The 17720-nt window shown below is 38.7% G+C and overlaps 1 protein-coding gene across 2 annotated transcripts in view; it reads right to left on the minus strand.

Moving 5' to 3' along the window:
* The window catches only part of acss3 (acyl-CoA synthetase short chain family member 3), a 54534-nt gene that overhangs the window by 22499 nt on the left and 14315 nt on the right, over nt 1-17720 (minus strand). For both annotated transcript variants that reach the window (XM_084910628.1, XM_084910629.1), the window contains exon 9: nt 9915-10018. In XM_084910628.1, the coding sequence (XP_084766754.1) occupies nt 9915-10018 (104 nt within the window). The remainder of the gene's footprint in view (nt 1-9914; nt 10019-17720) is intronic.

Genomic DNA, 17720 nt, shown 5'->3' on the forward strand with positions numbered 1-17720 from the left:
GGAGCTGGAAATGATAAGCTTCAGGTTATTATGCAGAGAATCTTTGACCTGTAATCTCTCTGTGGTATGTCATGTTACCCCCATCACTATGACACATCAATTTTTCCTCCAAATTTGCCAGGTCCCTCTGTAGATCTTGAGAGATCTCCGCTTTCAAAACAGACTGACGCTGGTTCTTTTGTGTGACTGATTACCAATCAGCAGTGGCACATCTTTGGCTGAAAGGCAGGGAGAATCCTCCAGAGAGAGATGTGAGAATGAACCGAACCCTGAGCCGTTTTTAATCTTTTCAGTGGTGTGCGGCTGCCACTGCTGATCAACCGCTGAACTGTCAAAGATACTGTCAAAGAAGAAATGAATTGGATGATGCATCTTTTAACAGGAGCTGGAAAACACATATTCTGTTTGATAAATAAAGAATGCTACAGTGATCATACAGCAGCTTTACACTGAGGAGCTTCAGAATAAGACAGCCTCCATCCTGGGAAGGGTTTCAAATGTATGTTATCAGCAAAAAGATACCGTGACAAATATTTAATTTCATTTAACATTGATTAAGGCTTCTCAGTTAAAACAGACTCGAATCAAGTGCTCGTTTCTTAGCTGGCAATGACAAAAATATTGAATTTCATTTACTTTATCCAGGTTATGTTGCTCATAAGCCTAAATTCATCCATATTATTCTACTAAACTTTGTCTGCTATTCTCTTCTGCTACTCGTCTCATCATTGCTCGGGCTACTAGTTTTCTCCTCATCGATTACAGCTTTCAACTGCTGAATATTACACTCCAGGATTAGAGGCTTGCAGCTGGGAAGATTTATGAGCAACAAGCACTGACGATTGATTTTGTTCAATTCTGTCTGTTTTTCTGGTAACTACAAAAAGAGCACCATGCAAGTAGAGGGACAGATGCACCAATATTTATAGATGAAAGCCAAACCCCACCCACCCAAAAAAAGCAAAAGCTGTCACCCATTTATTTTGAAGTTGAAAGCCAAAAAAGCAAACAGATTTTGCTCTTTAGGTTTTTGACTGTAATGAGTTTCTCAAGGAGTCTGTGTCTTCTTTCAGTGATTTATATTTTGGAGTAAATGAGCCTTGAAAACTAAACTGCTTTCCAATGACCAAGTTTCTTCTCTTCTGCTGAAGAAGAAGAAGGAGGAGAGTTGTCAAGGTGCTGGCATTGCTAAAAGTTTGTTGATCGATGACCTGTGTTCACAGAGACAGTGCATTATGACACTCCCAGATATAGGGCTGTTCGATATAACGCTATATATCGATGACGATATAAAAACGTCTATCATTTCATTTTACGCTATCGTTTGTTTCGTGGTGTCGCAAAATAAACTGTTTACGGCAATATTTTTTCATTATTTCGATGGTCACTGTAGTGGCTATATTAATTTCTTAAAGTTCTCTCTTTCTCTTACATTTAATATAACCACACTACAGACAGACAAGCGTTTGTTTTTATGCGTTGTCGTTAGCAACAACGACGGTAAAACCACCGCGTGTCCGCTTGTTCCACATAAACCTTTCACAATAAAGCTCAAGACCCTGTTGAGACTTTTCAAAATAAACTGAATCACGTGAAAGATGCAGAGTGTTTATGGATGAGAAGCAAAAAAGAGCCGTCAGGTGCTAAAAAATAAACCTTAGACTCAAACGTTAGAACAGGCTTTTCCCCGCAGCACGCCCTGTAATAAATACAAAGAAAACGGCGGCCGTTACAACTTATGTCTAAAAATGTATAGTTTCATGCATCAGTTAAAACACTGGACTCCGGGTACGCGACGCGCAGCTGGAAACACTTCACGCAAGTCGAGCTGCCCGAGATTCACAGAATTTACAGAAAATGTTCCATTTTTGTGATTTATATCGTTATCGGATGATAGATGTCTTAATATCGGGATATGAGATTTTGGTCATATCGCACAGCCCTACCCAGATAGTTCACTCACAAACTCATGCTGGAGGACACCATACACACTTTTTTTTTTTAAACATCATTTGCTTCTTACTTACACTTGAGAGTTCTGTGCCAACAGAAGTAAACAGTAAGACAGATAAAATAAACCTGTTCACAAATCCATATCAATTATTACAGAATCAAACAGCTACAACGTAATCAAGGCTCATTTGAGGAAGAAAATTAAAAGGGGCCAAGTATGCTTTTTCTAATTTTCTGTCATATGACCACTGTCATGTGAAACCCTTACCAGTTCCTCATAAATTATGAGAGCAAGTAGAAACCAGGAGCTGCTGATCAAAAACGCAAGATTGACTGATCATCAGCAAATGTGACCAACTCCATAAGCAGACCTGTTGGAAGTTTGTTCGATTGGAGCATTCAGGTCTGTGTTAACACAATTCAAAATTAGAAAAAGACTTAAAAAATGTCTTTGTGTGTGATTTTTGGAACAAGGTCCTTTGGGCAGACAAGGAAAAAGTCGAGATGTCTGGCCTTAGTGCACAGCACCACAGTCGGAGGAAACCAAACACAGCATATCAGCATAGGCACATCATAGCAACACTCAAGTGCTATGCTGGAGGCGTGATGATTTGGGATTGTTTTACAGCCACAGCACTTGGGCACCTTGAGTCATTGAGTCAACTATGAACTCCTCTGCATAAGACTGAATCTAATGTGAGGCCATCTGTCCCACAGCTAAAGCTTGGTAGAAACTGGGTCATGCAGCAAGACAATGTTCCCAAGCAGATTAGCAAATCTGTAACAGAATGTCTGAAAAAGAAAAAAAAAGGTGTTGCAATAGCCCAGTCAAAGTCCAGACCTGAACCTGACTGAAATGCTGTGGCAGGACCTTAAGAGAGATGTGCATAAATGATTACCCGCCAAACTCAATGAACTAAACCAACATTAGGCCAAAGAACGATGCGGATAAAGTCATACAGAAAATTACTGTTCAGTCCTGTGAGAAATGTTTTACATGACTGTACATACTTTTGGATTATTTCAAGTTGAACAAAAAGTTCAGGCTTCAGATTGGACTCTGACAGTTTCCTCTTATCTTCCCAGTGCCATCTCTTTGGTCATCTCAGACACACATCTCTGGATGCATTAGTTCAAACCCACTTCTGTTCAAACCTTTTGTTTGCATGAGCCAGACTATCATAAGAAAGGAAGAGGTGCCAGTACAGCTCATTTCTGGTTGGAGACCAACTCGGGGGCACAAACATACACGTACAGTGGAACCTCGACTTACGAATACCCCGTTTCACGAAAAATTCAAGATACGAAAGGCACTGAACGGCAATATTTCTGCCCGTGTTACGGCAAAATGCCCGAGTAACGAAATCCGCTGGCTCTGATTGGCTGAGCCTACAATGCCCACAATGCCTTCTGAATCACGTGACAACCCCTTGGCTTCCGTACTTGCGTGTCGCTGTTCCACTTGAACGACGTATTGTTGTTCTAGTTAGCAATTAGCCTATAGCCTATCGTTCAGCATCGCCTCACTCAAAACGCGCAATGGGTGCTTCGACTTACGAAAATTTTCGACTTACGAAAAACCGTCGGGAACAAATTAATTTCGTAAGTCAGGGTTCCACTGTATATTATATTATATTAAATTATATTATATATGTATATAGATTATATTATATATGTTGTATCAGGCTATGCAATACCCAAGTGTGTTAATATAATTGTTGGTTTTAATTTCTTCAGAGCAACTGTTGCTCAAATAAAAACTGAAAAAGGTGTTCAGCTCAGACAGATAAAAAAATAAATAAATCAACTGCAACCTCAAGACAAAATGACAAACTATGATGATTTAATGCATATGTATGTGATGGCAGTGTCTCTTTAACCCACACGCTTCTAGTCAAACACTCCCTGGCACACAAAGTGAAAGAGGGTGAGACAGGGAGTGACCCACTCTACCGTGAAAAAGTGGAGAACACATTTGGATTGCAGTGCTGGCCACCAGCTGCCAGTTATTGAGTTTAGCAGGGGGTGAAGAATCCAATGGGATTTACACATCTAGACAGAAATCAAGAGGGCGCCAGAGGTTTTTCTCCAAACCCAATAAATCACCTGGCTCGGATAGCCACGGAGCGTGACAGGATTTTGTTTTGGTGCGTGCATGTGTGTGTGAGGGAGAGAAAAGGAAGTGGGATTTAAACTTGACTGATACAAACACCCTTTATGTTCAAGTGGAATGCAATGCTGTCTCTCAAGCACTAAGGCTACAGAGAGGAAGATGGAAATCAACAGCTCTACACAACACATATTTGATAGTGAGTGTTTTTTTTGGTTCAACACTCTGCACTGCCAGTCAGAGATGGACCTATAGGTGGAGAGCAATAGGTTTTAATATACAAATAAAAGGGAAAGCAGCTACATAAGATGACAGCAGAATGCTCGTGAGCATCATGCTTGTGTTTGGCAGTGGATTACTGCTACTTCTTCGTTACCCTTCAACTCCCACACTGGCGATATGAACAATAAATGCTCATGTAAAGCTTTATGCAACAAAAATGTGAGTCTATGAGTGTTTAAACTAAGAACAGAAATACCATAGAGAAGGGATCCAGTACCGATACAGCCCTTGTGCTAATCAATAACCGACAATATATGAAACTGTTGCCCAGTACTGGGATTGGAAGGTCACCACCCAAGAGAGTACCCATCATTAAACCCAGTCTAGACTGAATGCAGGCTGCCTCCCCAAATCAAGCACGCTATCTGTACTGAGACAAAAAATACAGGCATATTTGAATGCTCCTCTGCCTAACAAAAGCAATGGTGCCCCTAAAGGTTATCTTAAATTGCAGACAATCAATCACGGTGGTAAACAAAATTTACAGGGTGAGGTTTGGCAAGCAATGAACTGTTTGTATATAGAATGTTTTAAATAATGTAAATATATCTTTATGTAATGCACAAAGCTTCACTACATTATTAAACAGACATACTGTGGATTCCCAGCCAAGGCTTTCATTACTTAAATCCTAAAGTTGCTTTTGCCTTTAGGCAAGATGTTGTTCTACTCTTTATTCACCAGTTACCCATAGCCAGCACAGGCTGAATTACCTGGAAAGTTTGTTGTGAGGAGAGGTGTGTAAAGGCTCAAAATTCTTCTGGCAAGACACGACTGGTTTTTGGAAAGGAACAGCTATTCTGGGGGTGTTCAAAAGGTTTTGAAATGTGGGCATACCAAAATTCAACAATATGGACTCAATCTACAATTTGTGGAATCTATTCTGATCTTGGGCACAGTGGCAGTAGTTTAAGCAGACGTACTCAGACCTCCCAGTCAAAAGACACTGACTAACTGCACTTCTCATTCCATCACTATGGGTTAGCCCATGAACCCTTATGATCTTTTGGTCACTATCCAAAATCTACACAGACCAGAGTTCTGCCTTTAGGCTCAGCTGTCTCTTCATCATAATAGACCACTACTGAATCCATATCACTGTAATTATGGAAACAAAAAACAACAGCAAAAGGCCTGATATCTTAAACTTTTAATGTACCCCCCATTAGGAAACCCCAAGAACAAATGTGCCTTTTCCAAGTCCCAAAAACACGCTGAGTAGTTGGAGAAACTCCCATGACCTCAGTTTAATAGCTCACATTTCTATGACACAAAATGTAAAGCTCTTTAAATTTCAATTCATGCTGGACAACACAATCAACCAAGCGGGCTAATCTGTACTTAGATTGGAGTTCCCTGCATGTACCAACGCTGAAGGTCAATGGTTTTCCCACAGTTCAGCCACAGTATTGATTCCATATTTAACACAGGGATGTCATCTTCTCCAACATCGATCCCCCATCCGTGCTGACAGGATATTAAAAAACAAAGCGGCATAATAATAATTGTGTTCTGTCACTGTGGCTGACGATATTTATCATAGTTCATTAGTTCAAGAGAACTAAAGAAATGAAACTATGGGTGTGATGGAGGACATGACATTAGCATGCTGCGTGGATTCAAGCCTCCCACTCAAAAAGCTAATAAGGTCTTTCTTATTGAAGAATCAATAGAAAAGAAACAGTGCAGTGAGAGCTAGAACTCAAGAGTTCAATTACATATCTTACTCCCCTGAATAACAACAGTCATGGTGTGCCACAGGTTAATGGGAAGATGAAGAAAGGAAGCCTGTGCTCTCTTTCAAAAACCACAAACTCCACCCAAGAAGTTAAAGGACCTATGAAGCTTTTAAAAAAGGATGATCAGGACTCACCTTTCTAGGGAGACCATTAATCCAAAGTACAAAGCGGCAAAGTAACTGACTATGAAAATGGAAATTTTCAGATAGACCCAGGTGAAAGGCCCTTTGCACCAGGGCTGACTAACCACAAATTCCTACATTCATGTTTAAATGAAAAATCAATATGATCAGTTAAATCTTGTTTTATGTATATGTATTATTATAAAGTGTGCACCAACAAACAGAAAGACTCAGCATTAACCTGTCTAACTCAAAGCATGCTTCAGCTAAAAAGCAATTTGAATTTACACCCCTGAACAGATGGACACCATCCCCCTGATTGTTTTCCTTCCTCTTTATCTCTTCATTAAACGCATAGATCAGTCCTCACTACTCAGGATCTCAGATGGGTATGGTGACCACAACACATCCCAACAAGTTAAATGTGAGACAAACAGTATTTGTAGAACAAAGTAGGATGTATTAACAAGGCTTGGAGGTAGTCAAATATACTATATTTGAGTTTAGCTTTTCTAACTTTCTCCCTCAGCAAGTAAAATAAGAAAATAAGCTGACATTTGTTCTTATAGTCCCATTTTCTCTTATAAATTCACTGTTATTTCAGCTGCTGTTATGCCTGGTAACAGTGTAACAGTTTCAGCGAAAAAAATAGCTCAGAAAAGTAAGCCTATTTGAACAATTTTTAGCCAAGTTTGACATGCATATACTGTGTCACTTCACACAATATTTTCTCATGCGTGAATAACCAATCATATTCAACAAAATCTGTAACTTTAACCTGCGATTTGTGGCTTTCACAGGACATCGCACCGAACAGGCTAACCACTGTTTGACTAGAATAAATAGACTTCCCTTCAAATGCAATGGTAAAAAAACAGACTTTAAGAAAAGTGCATGTCCTCCAGGGCCAGTCAAAATGTGGAACGTTGTCTTAAGATGTGGGACGGGGTGGGGGGGGGGATAAAGAGGGATATCTGGGCACCCTACATATCAGTGCAAAGTAAAATACAGGGAGTGCAGAATTATTAGGCAAATGAGTATTTTGTCCACATCATCCTCTTCATGCATGTTGTCTTACTCCAAGCTGTATAGGCTCGAAAGCCTACTACCAGTTAAGCATATTAGGTGATGTGCATCTCTGTAATGAGAAGGGGTGTGGTCTAATGACATCAACACCCTATATCAGGTGTGCATAATTATTAGGCAACGTCCTTTCCTTTGGCAAAATGGGTCAAAAGAAGGACTTGACAGGCTCAGAAAAGTCAAAAATAGTGAGATATCTTGCAGAGGGATGCAGCAGTCTCAAAATTGCAAAGCTTCTGAAGCGTGATCATCGAACAATCAAGCGTTTCATTCAAAATAGTCAACAGGGTCGCAAGAAGCGTGTGGAAAAACCAAGGCGCAAAATAACTGCCCATGAACTGAGAAAAGTCAAGCGTGCAGCTGCCAAGATGCCACTTGCCACCAGTTTGGCCATATTTCAGAGCTGCAACATCACTGGAGTGCCCAAAAGCACAAGGTGTGCAATACTCAGAGACATGGCCAAGGTAAGAAAGGCTGAAAGACGACCACCACTGAACAAGACACACAAGCTGAAACGTCAAGACTGGGCCAAGAAATATCTCAAGACTGATTTTTCTAAGGTTTTATGGACTGATGAAATGAGAGTGAGTCTTGATGGGCCAGATGGATGGGCCCGTGGCTGGATTGGTAAAGGGCGGAGAGCTCCAGTCCGACTCAGACGCCAACAAGGTGGAGGTGGAGTACTGGTTTGGGCTGGTATTTTCAAAGATGAGCTTGTGGGGCCTTTTCGGGTTGAGGATGGAGTCAAGCTCAACTCCCAGTCCTACTGCCAGTTTCTGGAAGACACCTTCTTCAAGCAGTGGTACAGGAAGAAGTCTGCATCCTTCAAGAAAAACATGATTTTCATGCAGGACAATGCTCCATCACACGCGTCCAAGTACTCCACAGCGTGGCTGGCAAGAAAGGGTATAAAAGAAGAAATACTAATGACATGGCCTCCTTGTTCACCTGATCTGAACCCCATTGAGAACCTGTGGTCCATCATCAAATGTGAGATTTACAAGGAGGGAAAACAGTACACCTTGTGCTGCTGCACGCAATGTTGATGGTGAACAGATCAAAACACTGACAGAATCCATGGATGGCAGGCTTTTGAGTGTCCTTGCAAAGAAAGGTGGCTATATTGGTCGCTGATTTGTTTTTGTTTTGTTTTTGAATGTCAGAAATGTATATTTGTGAATGTGGAGATGTTATATTGGTTTCACTGGTAAAAATAAATAATTGGAATGGGTATATATTTGTTTTTTGTTAAGTTGCCTAATAATTATGCACAGTAATAGTCACCTGCACACACAGATATCCCCCTAAAATAGCTAAAACTAAAAACAAACTAAAAACTACTTCCAAAAACATTCAGCTTTGATATTAATGAGTTTTTTGGGTTCATTGAGAACATGGTTGTTGTTCAATAATAAAATTATTCCTCAAAAATACAACTTGCCTAATAATTCTGCACTCCCTGTAAGTTATAAGGACACACCAGCCAAGCTTCTTGTGTCAGTGCTGCTTGGCAATGTGACCACTTGAGAAAAGAAAATCTTATAGTCCCATCAGAATGACAACTATTATAGCAAATAATGAACTCAGCCTTGGTAAATACATATGATAAAAAATGGACACAACTGTCATATGTTATCTGATTCACTTTGAATATGTTAAAAATACAATAATAAATGCAACAATGACATTTTTTGACTGCTCTCTTAACCCTCCAAGCCATTTATCTGACTATCATGTCTATAAATCCCTTTGCTGTATATGATGCCATATCACTAGAGTGATGATGGGTTCCCAGAAAAGCTTGAATTTCAAGCTTAAAGTGCTACAGTTCCCCCATCAGAGAGGGTCTAATCCCCCAAACTGTGATACTAACCGTACAAAAGATTAATCACAGAGGAAAGTGTGATAAAAATGTGCTAAATTATGTCAGCAGGCATTTTGGGGAATAGTGATTTTCTGGAGTATCCCTTCGCTCGAGGTCAAGTTAATGTCAAGGCGCTAATAAAATATAGGAAAGCTCACATTTATAGTCATCTCAAGCAGATAAGGTTAAAGAATGGCTGATTCTTAAAGATCAAGTTAAATTACATCATCTCATGGAGTTCATGCCAATAAAGAACTTCAAGCCTTTGAAATCCTTTCCATATCAAAAGGACTTTGTCCCTAAATTTTAAGAAAAAAGTGCTTCTTAGCTTCATGTAATGGCATAATTAAAACTGCAGTTCACTCAGAGCATATGGTAAAAGATAAATGTTTTAACAATTTTGACTTCAACCACAAAAGAAGAAAAACAAAAAAAAAAAACAAAACAGGGGCATTAAGTCTATGAAGTTAACTTTTGTATGCCAGCCTGGCCGTCCTGTGATGATACAGGCCCAAGAAATAAAAGGGTTGCTGCACAGCTCAGTGAGGGATGTTTAAGAATGAGCCAGCTATTTTAGTTTTCCGGTTTCTGTTCAACATGAAACCTTGGCCTAAAGGGAATGCATGGAAAAAGATTATTTAGCAAGAAGCTTCCCCAGTTCAGTTTGTATCCAGTCTGTCACGAAGATAAAAATATCCTTCCCCAATTCAAATCTCTTGCTTTCTTTTGCTTCCGTCTTTAGAAAGTAAAATTCTTCCTACCAGTTTGCCACCAGTGATCCAGAACAGGAACTCCAAAGTTCCTTTTTGCCCACTGCAGGGTCTCCACATCACATCGCTCTCCTGCCACGAATAATGACCTCAACCTGCGGGGACACAGAACACATCTGTCAATCACCTTAAGGAAGCAAGGCATATTCACTCCCTCAGAGGAACAGTCGGAATAAATCAAAATCGATGTTCAATGTCCAAACCATAGACGTCTCAAGACTTTAAAGTTGGACTACTACATGTACAGCAGTGGTGAGTGTGTTAGACATTTACACAGACTCATCATAGGCCTGAATGCTATGGTAATTTGGGGCTTTTAACGATTTCTTCAGTGTTCTTTTTCCATGGTGGAATAATTGTACAGCAAATATCTTTAATTTTTTTTAAAAAGTCCAAGTCCTAACTTGACAAAGCCAAGGCCTATTAATTTCTCATTAGTGATCATGACTGCCTACTGGTTTCCCTTTTCCAGCCTACACACAAATTCTAGCTCCCAGTTATGAGTACGCTTCACTGATTTGGTCATTTATGTGCATTTCAATGTGTTATTAAAATTAAAAAGTCACCCGCTAGTATGTAATTTACTCCTTTATTGCCAACGGTGCTGCAAGGGTAAAACACTGGGTTAAATCAACCGTGAGAACCCAAATTAGAACCTATGAGTGACTATCTCTCTCAGTACTCCAGAATTTGACTTTGACTGCACTTTTCTTAAAGGCAAGATAGGCAACATGCTTTCGGAATGAGTGGGCAAAAAAAATCCATTATAAACTTTCAGCCTAGTGTAATCAAAGGTTCGGAGAAAGACTCTTGTACCTCATCTGAAGCAGTTTTACAGGCTTCAGCACAGCCAAGCTCTTTGGCAAATCACACATCTTTTCAGACTAGATTCGATGAGCTTCATGTAAGGATAGTGTGAAGGAGGTAAACACAAACAATGGATTAAGCAAAGGTTCTCTGAAGTGGTTTGACTGGCACAAAAAGTCAAAAGTCAGAAATGACTGGCTTTTAGAAAATTAAAATCCCTCATCTAGTGACATAAATGAGAAAGGAGAGGAAAATCTGCAGAAAGAGAGCTTACAACTTTCAAGGTATGTTCGTTTGGTTTTTTTTTTGCTTTTTTTGCCTTTTATTTTGTTTAGAGAAGCTTTAAATTAAGTACGAGGCTTTTGATCCACAGCCATTTGGTCTTCAAGCAAAGACCAAATGATGAAGTATAAATGGCAAACACCAACCCTAACTCCTAGAGTAGATATCCAAAATCAGTTGTTCAAAATACAGCATTATCAGCTTACACTGGGTATTGGTGCAGGTCATCCTCCTCTATCTGAAAGAGTCCATTATAGCTAATGTCCTCCTCGTAACAGTTAACGCAATGCTTTTGTTAAACTCCCTGAATAAAAGCTGTAACTCTAAACTTCAGTCAAACCTCATTTCATTTAAAATGCAATGGGAGGGTATCCAGAGGCAAAAAAAAAAAAAAGTGCATCCATCCCAAAAACATATTTACCTAATTGTAAATCAGAAAATCAGGACAAGCTTAATTGGTCTCATTTAAGCGAATAGTTCGTGACACGTTTGCTGACTAAACCATTCTTTTTCAACAGTTTTCCTTCTTTTCAGGACAGTGGAGGTGAAAGCTTGTTTATCTTGAGCATCTTCTCAAATCCCAAAGTTATTAGCCTCATGCTTTAAATGTCAAAGCCATCAACAGTGAATTCCACTTTTTCCTTCCCCTGAAACTCTCAAGCCTACTTACAGTCCTTCTGAGTTGCTCTTTTCCCCACCAAACCACATGCCCTCAATATGACCTTACAGACAGCAGCGATGAGCCCCTTAATCATGAAGTACCTAAAAAAAAACAACAAACTCCTTCAAGTGTCAAATCCAACCTGCCCTTAGTCCCTTCTTGTTCATCTTCAGAATTCTGCTACTTTTTTTGGATAACTGATACTCCCTCAGTTCATGCCCTGCTAGTGAACCCAAACACTACAGTTTCTATCTTCAGTCTCTCTTATTTCTCCCCTATTATCCACTCCTCCTGATGGCTGCTCATATTTATTTTCAAAGCGTTGTTACCTGGTCGCTAAAAGCTTTTAAGAACAACCCACCAACCCTAGGCTACATTTTAGGCACAGCAGTCATTGAAGAGGTAGTGTAGTGATCACTACTCTACCTCTTCAATGACTGCTGACTTTTTGTATTTATTACCACCTGTAATAGAGCTTCTTTTTGACTAACACTTCTTTTCTCTGTATTATTTTGCGGTCTTTAACTTATAATATAAAGTGTGTCGATGTCGTTTTGATTTGAAGCTACATAAATAAAACTGAACTGAACTCTGGCATTGATGTAAACTTTTACACTGATATGTATTAAATCAGATCACGTCATGTTGTCAGGAGCACTACACTAACTTTGACTGCTTATGTGTGTGCCAAAAGAGCACTTTAAAGCAGCTATAACTGTAAGTGAAAACATTAGGGCGATACGAAAACATTAGGGTGATCACATCTATCTATGATGTGATTAACCTTGAAAGAATTACCTATCTATGGACCCTTACAGTTTTCCTCAATTTCTTTTCTCTTAGTAGCATTTGCAGCTACAACAGGAAGCTGATTTTTAGGGGAAAAAACTCTTAAAAAACCAACCAGACAGTCGATTTCCCAGCACAATGCAGCATACAGACAGAGTTAGCAGCAAGCTGGCGAACCTAGTTGAAGCATTTAGCAGCTAAAGAGCCAGATATTTCCCTCAGGAGTTAGTGGAGTCAATGGGGACAGGTTTGCCAGGTGGCCAGAAACACTTCAAAGAAATGATAATGTTGCTCCATAACACAAGGATACGAATGCTGCTACCAATGCAGCAATAAACAAAATAAATAAACAATCAAAAATGCAGAGTTAAGGTTCATTGAGTCATAATATCATGCTGAGGATAAATAGCTTAAAATAGGGCTTAAACAAATAGAAAATATCAAATATGTCAAGGATCAAGCCACAGGACTTAACAATCATCAAACCATCCTTCAGCAGTCAGATTTTTTCTGCACAGGACTTAAGCTGAATTACATGAAATAAGTGAATAATTAGACTGTCCCTGTAGGGGCCTTATGTTCTAGCTGAAAGCAAGTCTATTCCCACCACCACATGTCTCGCTATTCAAAGACAATTCAAAGGTGGTATTCAAGTTTTCTTTGAGGAGTTAACAGATTAAAGCAGACGATGTGACCTCGGAAACTGTGGTGGGAGGGTGATGATTTAGCTGTTTCCAAAGCAGCAAAGAAACAGTTTTAGACCTCAGTTTGAGTTAATCTAACCATCTGCGTTATGTTTTCAGTAAAATTGTACCAGTTGTGAAATTCTGGACAACCACTGGTGTTTAAAACAACACTGAAAAAACACATTTCCATTTTATTTTGTATTTCTGCATTTTGCTACTATCATTTCCCCTCCCACTGAGCGATTACAAATATAAAATCTTGACACGACACCATCGCACACTTGCTGCAGATTTCTGTACATGCATGATCCAAATCTGCTGTTTCGCCGCATCCCAAATGTGCTCTATTGGAGTGAGATACGGTCACTGCGGAGGTCGTTTGAGTACAGTGAAATCATTGTCTGGTTCAAAAAACAGTTTGCGATGAGCTGAATTTTGGGACATGGTGCATTATCCTGCTGGAAGAGTCAGAAGCTGTGATCATAAAGGGATAGACATAGTCACCATGGTTGTGGTGTTTAAACTATGCTTAATGGGTACTAAGGGCTCAGAGTGCCAAGAATATATCCCACCTGAACTGTTCATACAAGGAAGGAAGGACGGATAGATGGAAGGATGGATAGATGGAAGGATGAATGGATGGATCCATGCTTTCATGATGCCAAAATTCAATTGTGACTCATCAAACCAGGCAATGTTTTTCCAGTCTTCTGTTGGTGAGCCTCGGCAACTGTGTCCCTGGTGTACTCTTCCACTTCTAGCCCATTTGCTTTAAGGTTTATCTTCTCCATACCTTAGCTGTGTAGAGTAGGTTCTTCATTTTCTGTTGACTACCTAACACTTCAAAGAAGCCTGGCCCTTCTCCTCTGACCTCTTGCATCAAAAAGGCGTTTTCACCCAGAGAACTCTTGCTCACTGGATATTTTCTCTTTTCCAGACCAGTCTCAGTAAACCCTAGACATATTTGTGAGGGGAAATCCCAGTAGGTCAGCGGTTTCTAAAAACTTTTTCACCCATCTGGCACTAATAACCATGACATGTTCAAAGTCACTTATATCGCCTTTGTTTCCCATTTTGACGTCTGGTTTGATCTTTAGCAGGTCGCCTTGATCATGCGTACATTCCTAAACCCAATGAGTTGCTCCCATGTTAATGGCTAATTAGTTATTTGCATGAATGACAATTTGAATAGGTGTACCTACTGAAATATCGAATCCATGTATGTTTCTATGTTAGGATAGTGATTGGCTCTTCAGTGGTAGGAGTGGGAAAGCTACCATCTTTAGTTTCACAAAACTGCCCCATAGATTCAGGATAGAAAGTGCTCTAATTTGTCAATCCAAACTATGAAGCAGGCTTCTGAATTGATTTGTTTTATAATGACACAATATTATGTTGCCTGTTCGTTTGAATAATTTATTGAAGTGATAAGACTTACCACTTAGTTGGGGGGGGTTGCACTCAAGGAGTTGTACCTGATGAAGTAGCCACTGAATGTCTGCTCTGAGTGGTAAGTTGACCCTCTTAAGGGCATCAACAGCTATTTATCTTGGCTATTTTGTAAAGATAAGGCTACAATACAGTTTGACCCTGAAGCAGACAGAGTAGGAAACATTCTTTGTTGTCAAGGTTGAGTTTTAGTTTACAAAGCGCAAATATGCTCCAAGCTTATTATGTGATATGAGAAACAGTTAATCAGAGGAAAATACACCTGAAGTGTGTGTTCTGTTTTGTGAACATGTTAACGTGCAGAGCTGCAACTGAACAATGCAGCAGTGTATCTGCATCATGTTATAATTAAACTGAAAGCTGAGCATTAAGGCAGGTGACCCTGAGCTATTACACTACGTGACTGTAGTTCTGATTCGGTGTTATATAAATAAATTTGAACTGCCCTATGATGGTACTGCTTAAGTATCAATCTAAAATAATGAAAGCTGAAATTTAATTGTAGAAGCAAATAGACATGAGGAGGTTTAAAAGTTAAATAATATTAATGGACAAACACAGGTAAGTTTAATAGACAGTCATAAGAAATCCAAGAAATCTTTAAAAATAAATAAATAAATAGGTAACAGGTGACTCAGGAGGTAAAGTGGGTTGTCAGCTAATCAAAAGGTTGGTTCGATCCCTGTGTATGTCGAATTATCCTTGGGCAAGACTCTAAACCCTCTGAAGTCGTTTTTTCTACTCCAGTTGTGTTTTATTTAACCCTTACCCTCATATTTTCTATGCTTTTGCAGTGTTTGTCGATTTTCTATTGCAAGTTTGGCCTCTCATTATGGTCTCATCATTCAATACTGCCTATTGGATGAACAAATTAAATTAACCACCTGGGGATAGAGCTGAAATAACTATCTGAAAACTAAAAAAAAAAAAAAAAAAAAAAAAGTATGGCTAGCAGTTAAGAGTTGGTCTAAATTTAATACACAATAGTTAAAACCAATAAACCAAAAAACAAATAATTAGCTTTAGCTCTGATTAGCAGCTGTTACTGTTAGGTAACAATGTAAAATTAACAAATTAAATTGTTAGAAATATACTGAAAGAACACCTGAAATGTCTAGTTAAAGTTCTGTATGTAAAAAAAGCTAATTAGTAGCTAAAAGCACAGTTAGCAGGTGTATTTTTTTATTTAATATTTTTGGCCAAAAGAGTAGGTAAACAAATTAAACTATTAGCTGAATTAAATAGTTAATTAAAATTATTCCTAAAAGGAAAAATAGTCAACATCAAATTTAAAATTGGCTGAATTGAACACATTTGAACATGAAGTTTTGATGAAGCATTAGATAAAAAAATCTTAGGAACCACTGATCTGTTTGAATGGGTTGCTTTTAATAAAAGGCAAACACACTGTAAACACTACCACCTTTAAAAAACACCAGATTTTACTATGTACTAAAAAGCACTATCCAGTGGATAGTGGACTTTGTCACTTTTGGACAGTGAGGCTCTCAGCAATGACTTAGTTTTCTCCTGTTACGATACTGCGGACAGAGAGGCAGCTCCTTTTTTCATACTACATTTATAGAGCGCTGCTGCCATTACAGCTTCAGACACCCTTGTAGACAGATTTTCAATGCATTTTTCACGTCTATACAAATGATATTTCTCAAGCGCATTGACGAGGTGTGCTTGTGCATCTCAGAGTCAATTATCCACAGATATATGAGGGGTATTTGAAGTTTCTCTGGCATGAAGCTATGCATTTGTAACAAAGTTACATGAGTTTTCTGAAAGGTTTTATTACTTCCATTAAAAAATATTTAATTAAAACCTAAACAGTTACCACTGACATATCCTTCTGTATTTCACAGGATGGGGCTTTCATCATCTGCTATTATGATTATTGTTTGTTTTTTAAGGACCTGAGTTCACGATGCAGGAGGCATAAAATCAACATTCTTTGCCTCCTGCCCCAAAAGACACGCAGTCAAAAATCTTTGAATTCATGAAGGTATGATCAACAATAATCCAAACATTCAAAAAGTACTATGAAACAGAAACAAGAGGACTGTTGGACCAGGGATACAGTATACAGCATACTAGTACAACATAACTCTGAACAATGTAATGACAGGACTGTTTATACACACACACCGACACAGATTTGAACACATGAGGAGGTTAAATCCCACACAACGAACAGCAGGTGAACACAAGCAAGAAATCACTGAAATTGGAAAGTAAAACTAAAATGGAACAAACCTACAAAGTCAAACAGGAAATAAAGAAAGGAGACCCATCCTAACCCTAAACACAAAGAACTGCACTAATCTCTAAAAAGACGAACTAAACAGAAATCAGGTCACAAGAGAATAACAAGAAGATAATAACAGAAATCCAAATTCAAATATAAGAACTGAAAAGTTGAGCAGGATCCCAAAAAAAAATAGAAAAATAGTTTGTTATAAATTTAAAATAAAAACGAGCCATTATAATCTTTCATAATCTTAATTCTACTAGAATAAAGACAAGACAAGAATCCTAGTTTCCAAGTTATATGGCTTTTTGTCCATTTTAACAAATAAATCATTAAGTTAACCTTGAACACTTTGGTCGATGCAAGCCAAATTTTAACAGATTGTTAACATGACCTCACTCTACACCCCTGTAAAGTTTAATCATTAAAAAAACAAAACTTTTCGAGCCATCTTATTTACTGACACAGTGATGACATACATGCAACTGCTACCAAAAACATGACGTCCTTGCTGGAAGCAATGATGAAAGTAAATAAACCAGAATAAAAACACAACCTTACATTCAAAATACACTAGAATAAAAATTCAAAGAACAGACTGCAGCATAATACAAAAGGACGTGAGGAACCCAAAAGAACAAAAAAACAAACAAACAAACAAACAAACAAAAAAAAACCACAAGCTACATGAAGCCAAATATAAATACTAAGCTAACAGAAATAAATGATTAGATTTCAACCACAACAACACGGCTCAAAAAAAATACATCACAATGCCCGTCCCAGGCATCGAGACAGGCATTTTGATGGGACAACATACACAGACTACTATGACACGCATGTAAGCCTAGAAAAATCAATCTGGG

This window comes from Perissodus microlepis, chromosome 17 (assembly GCF_051167445.1).
Source record: "Perissodus microlepis isolate ML-2025 ecotype Zambia chromosome 17, ASM5116744v1, whole genome shotgun sequence".
NCBI lineage: Eukaryota > Metazoa > Chordata > Actinopteri > Cichliformes > Cichlidae > Perissodus > Perissodus microlepis.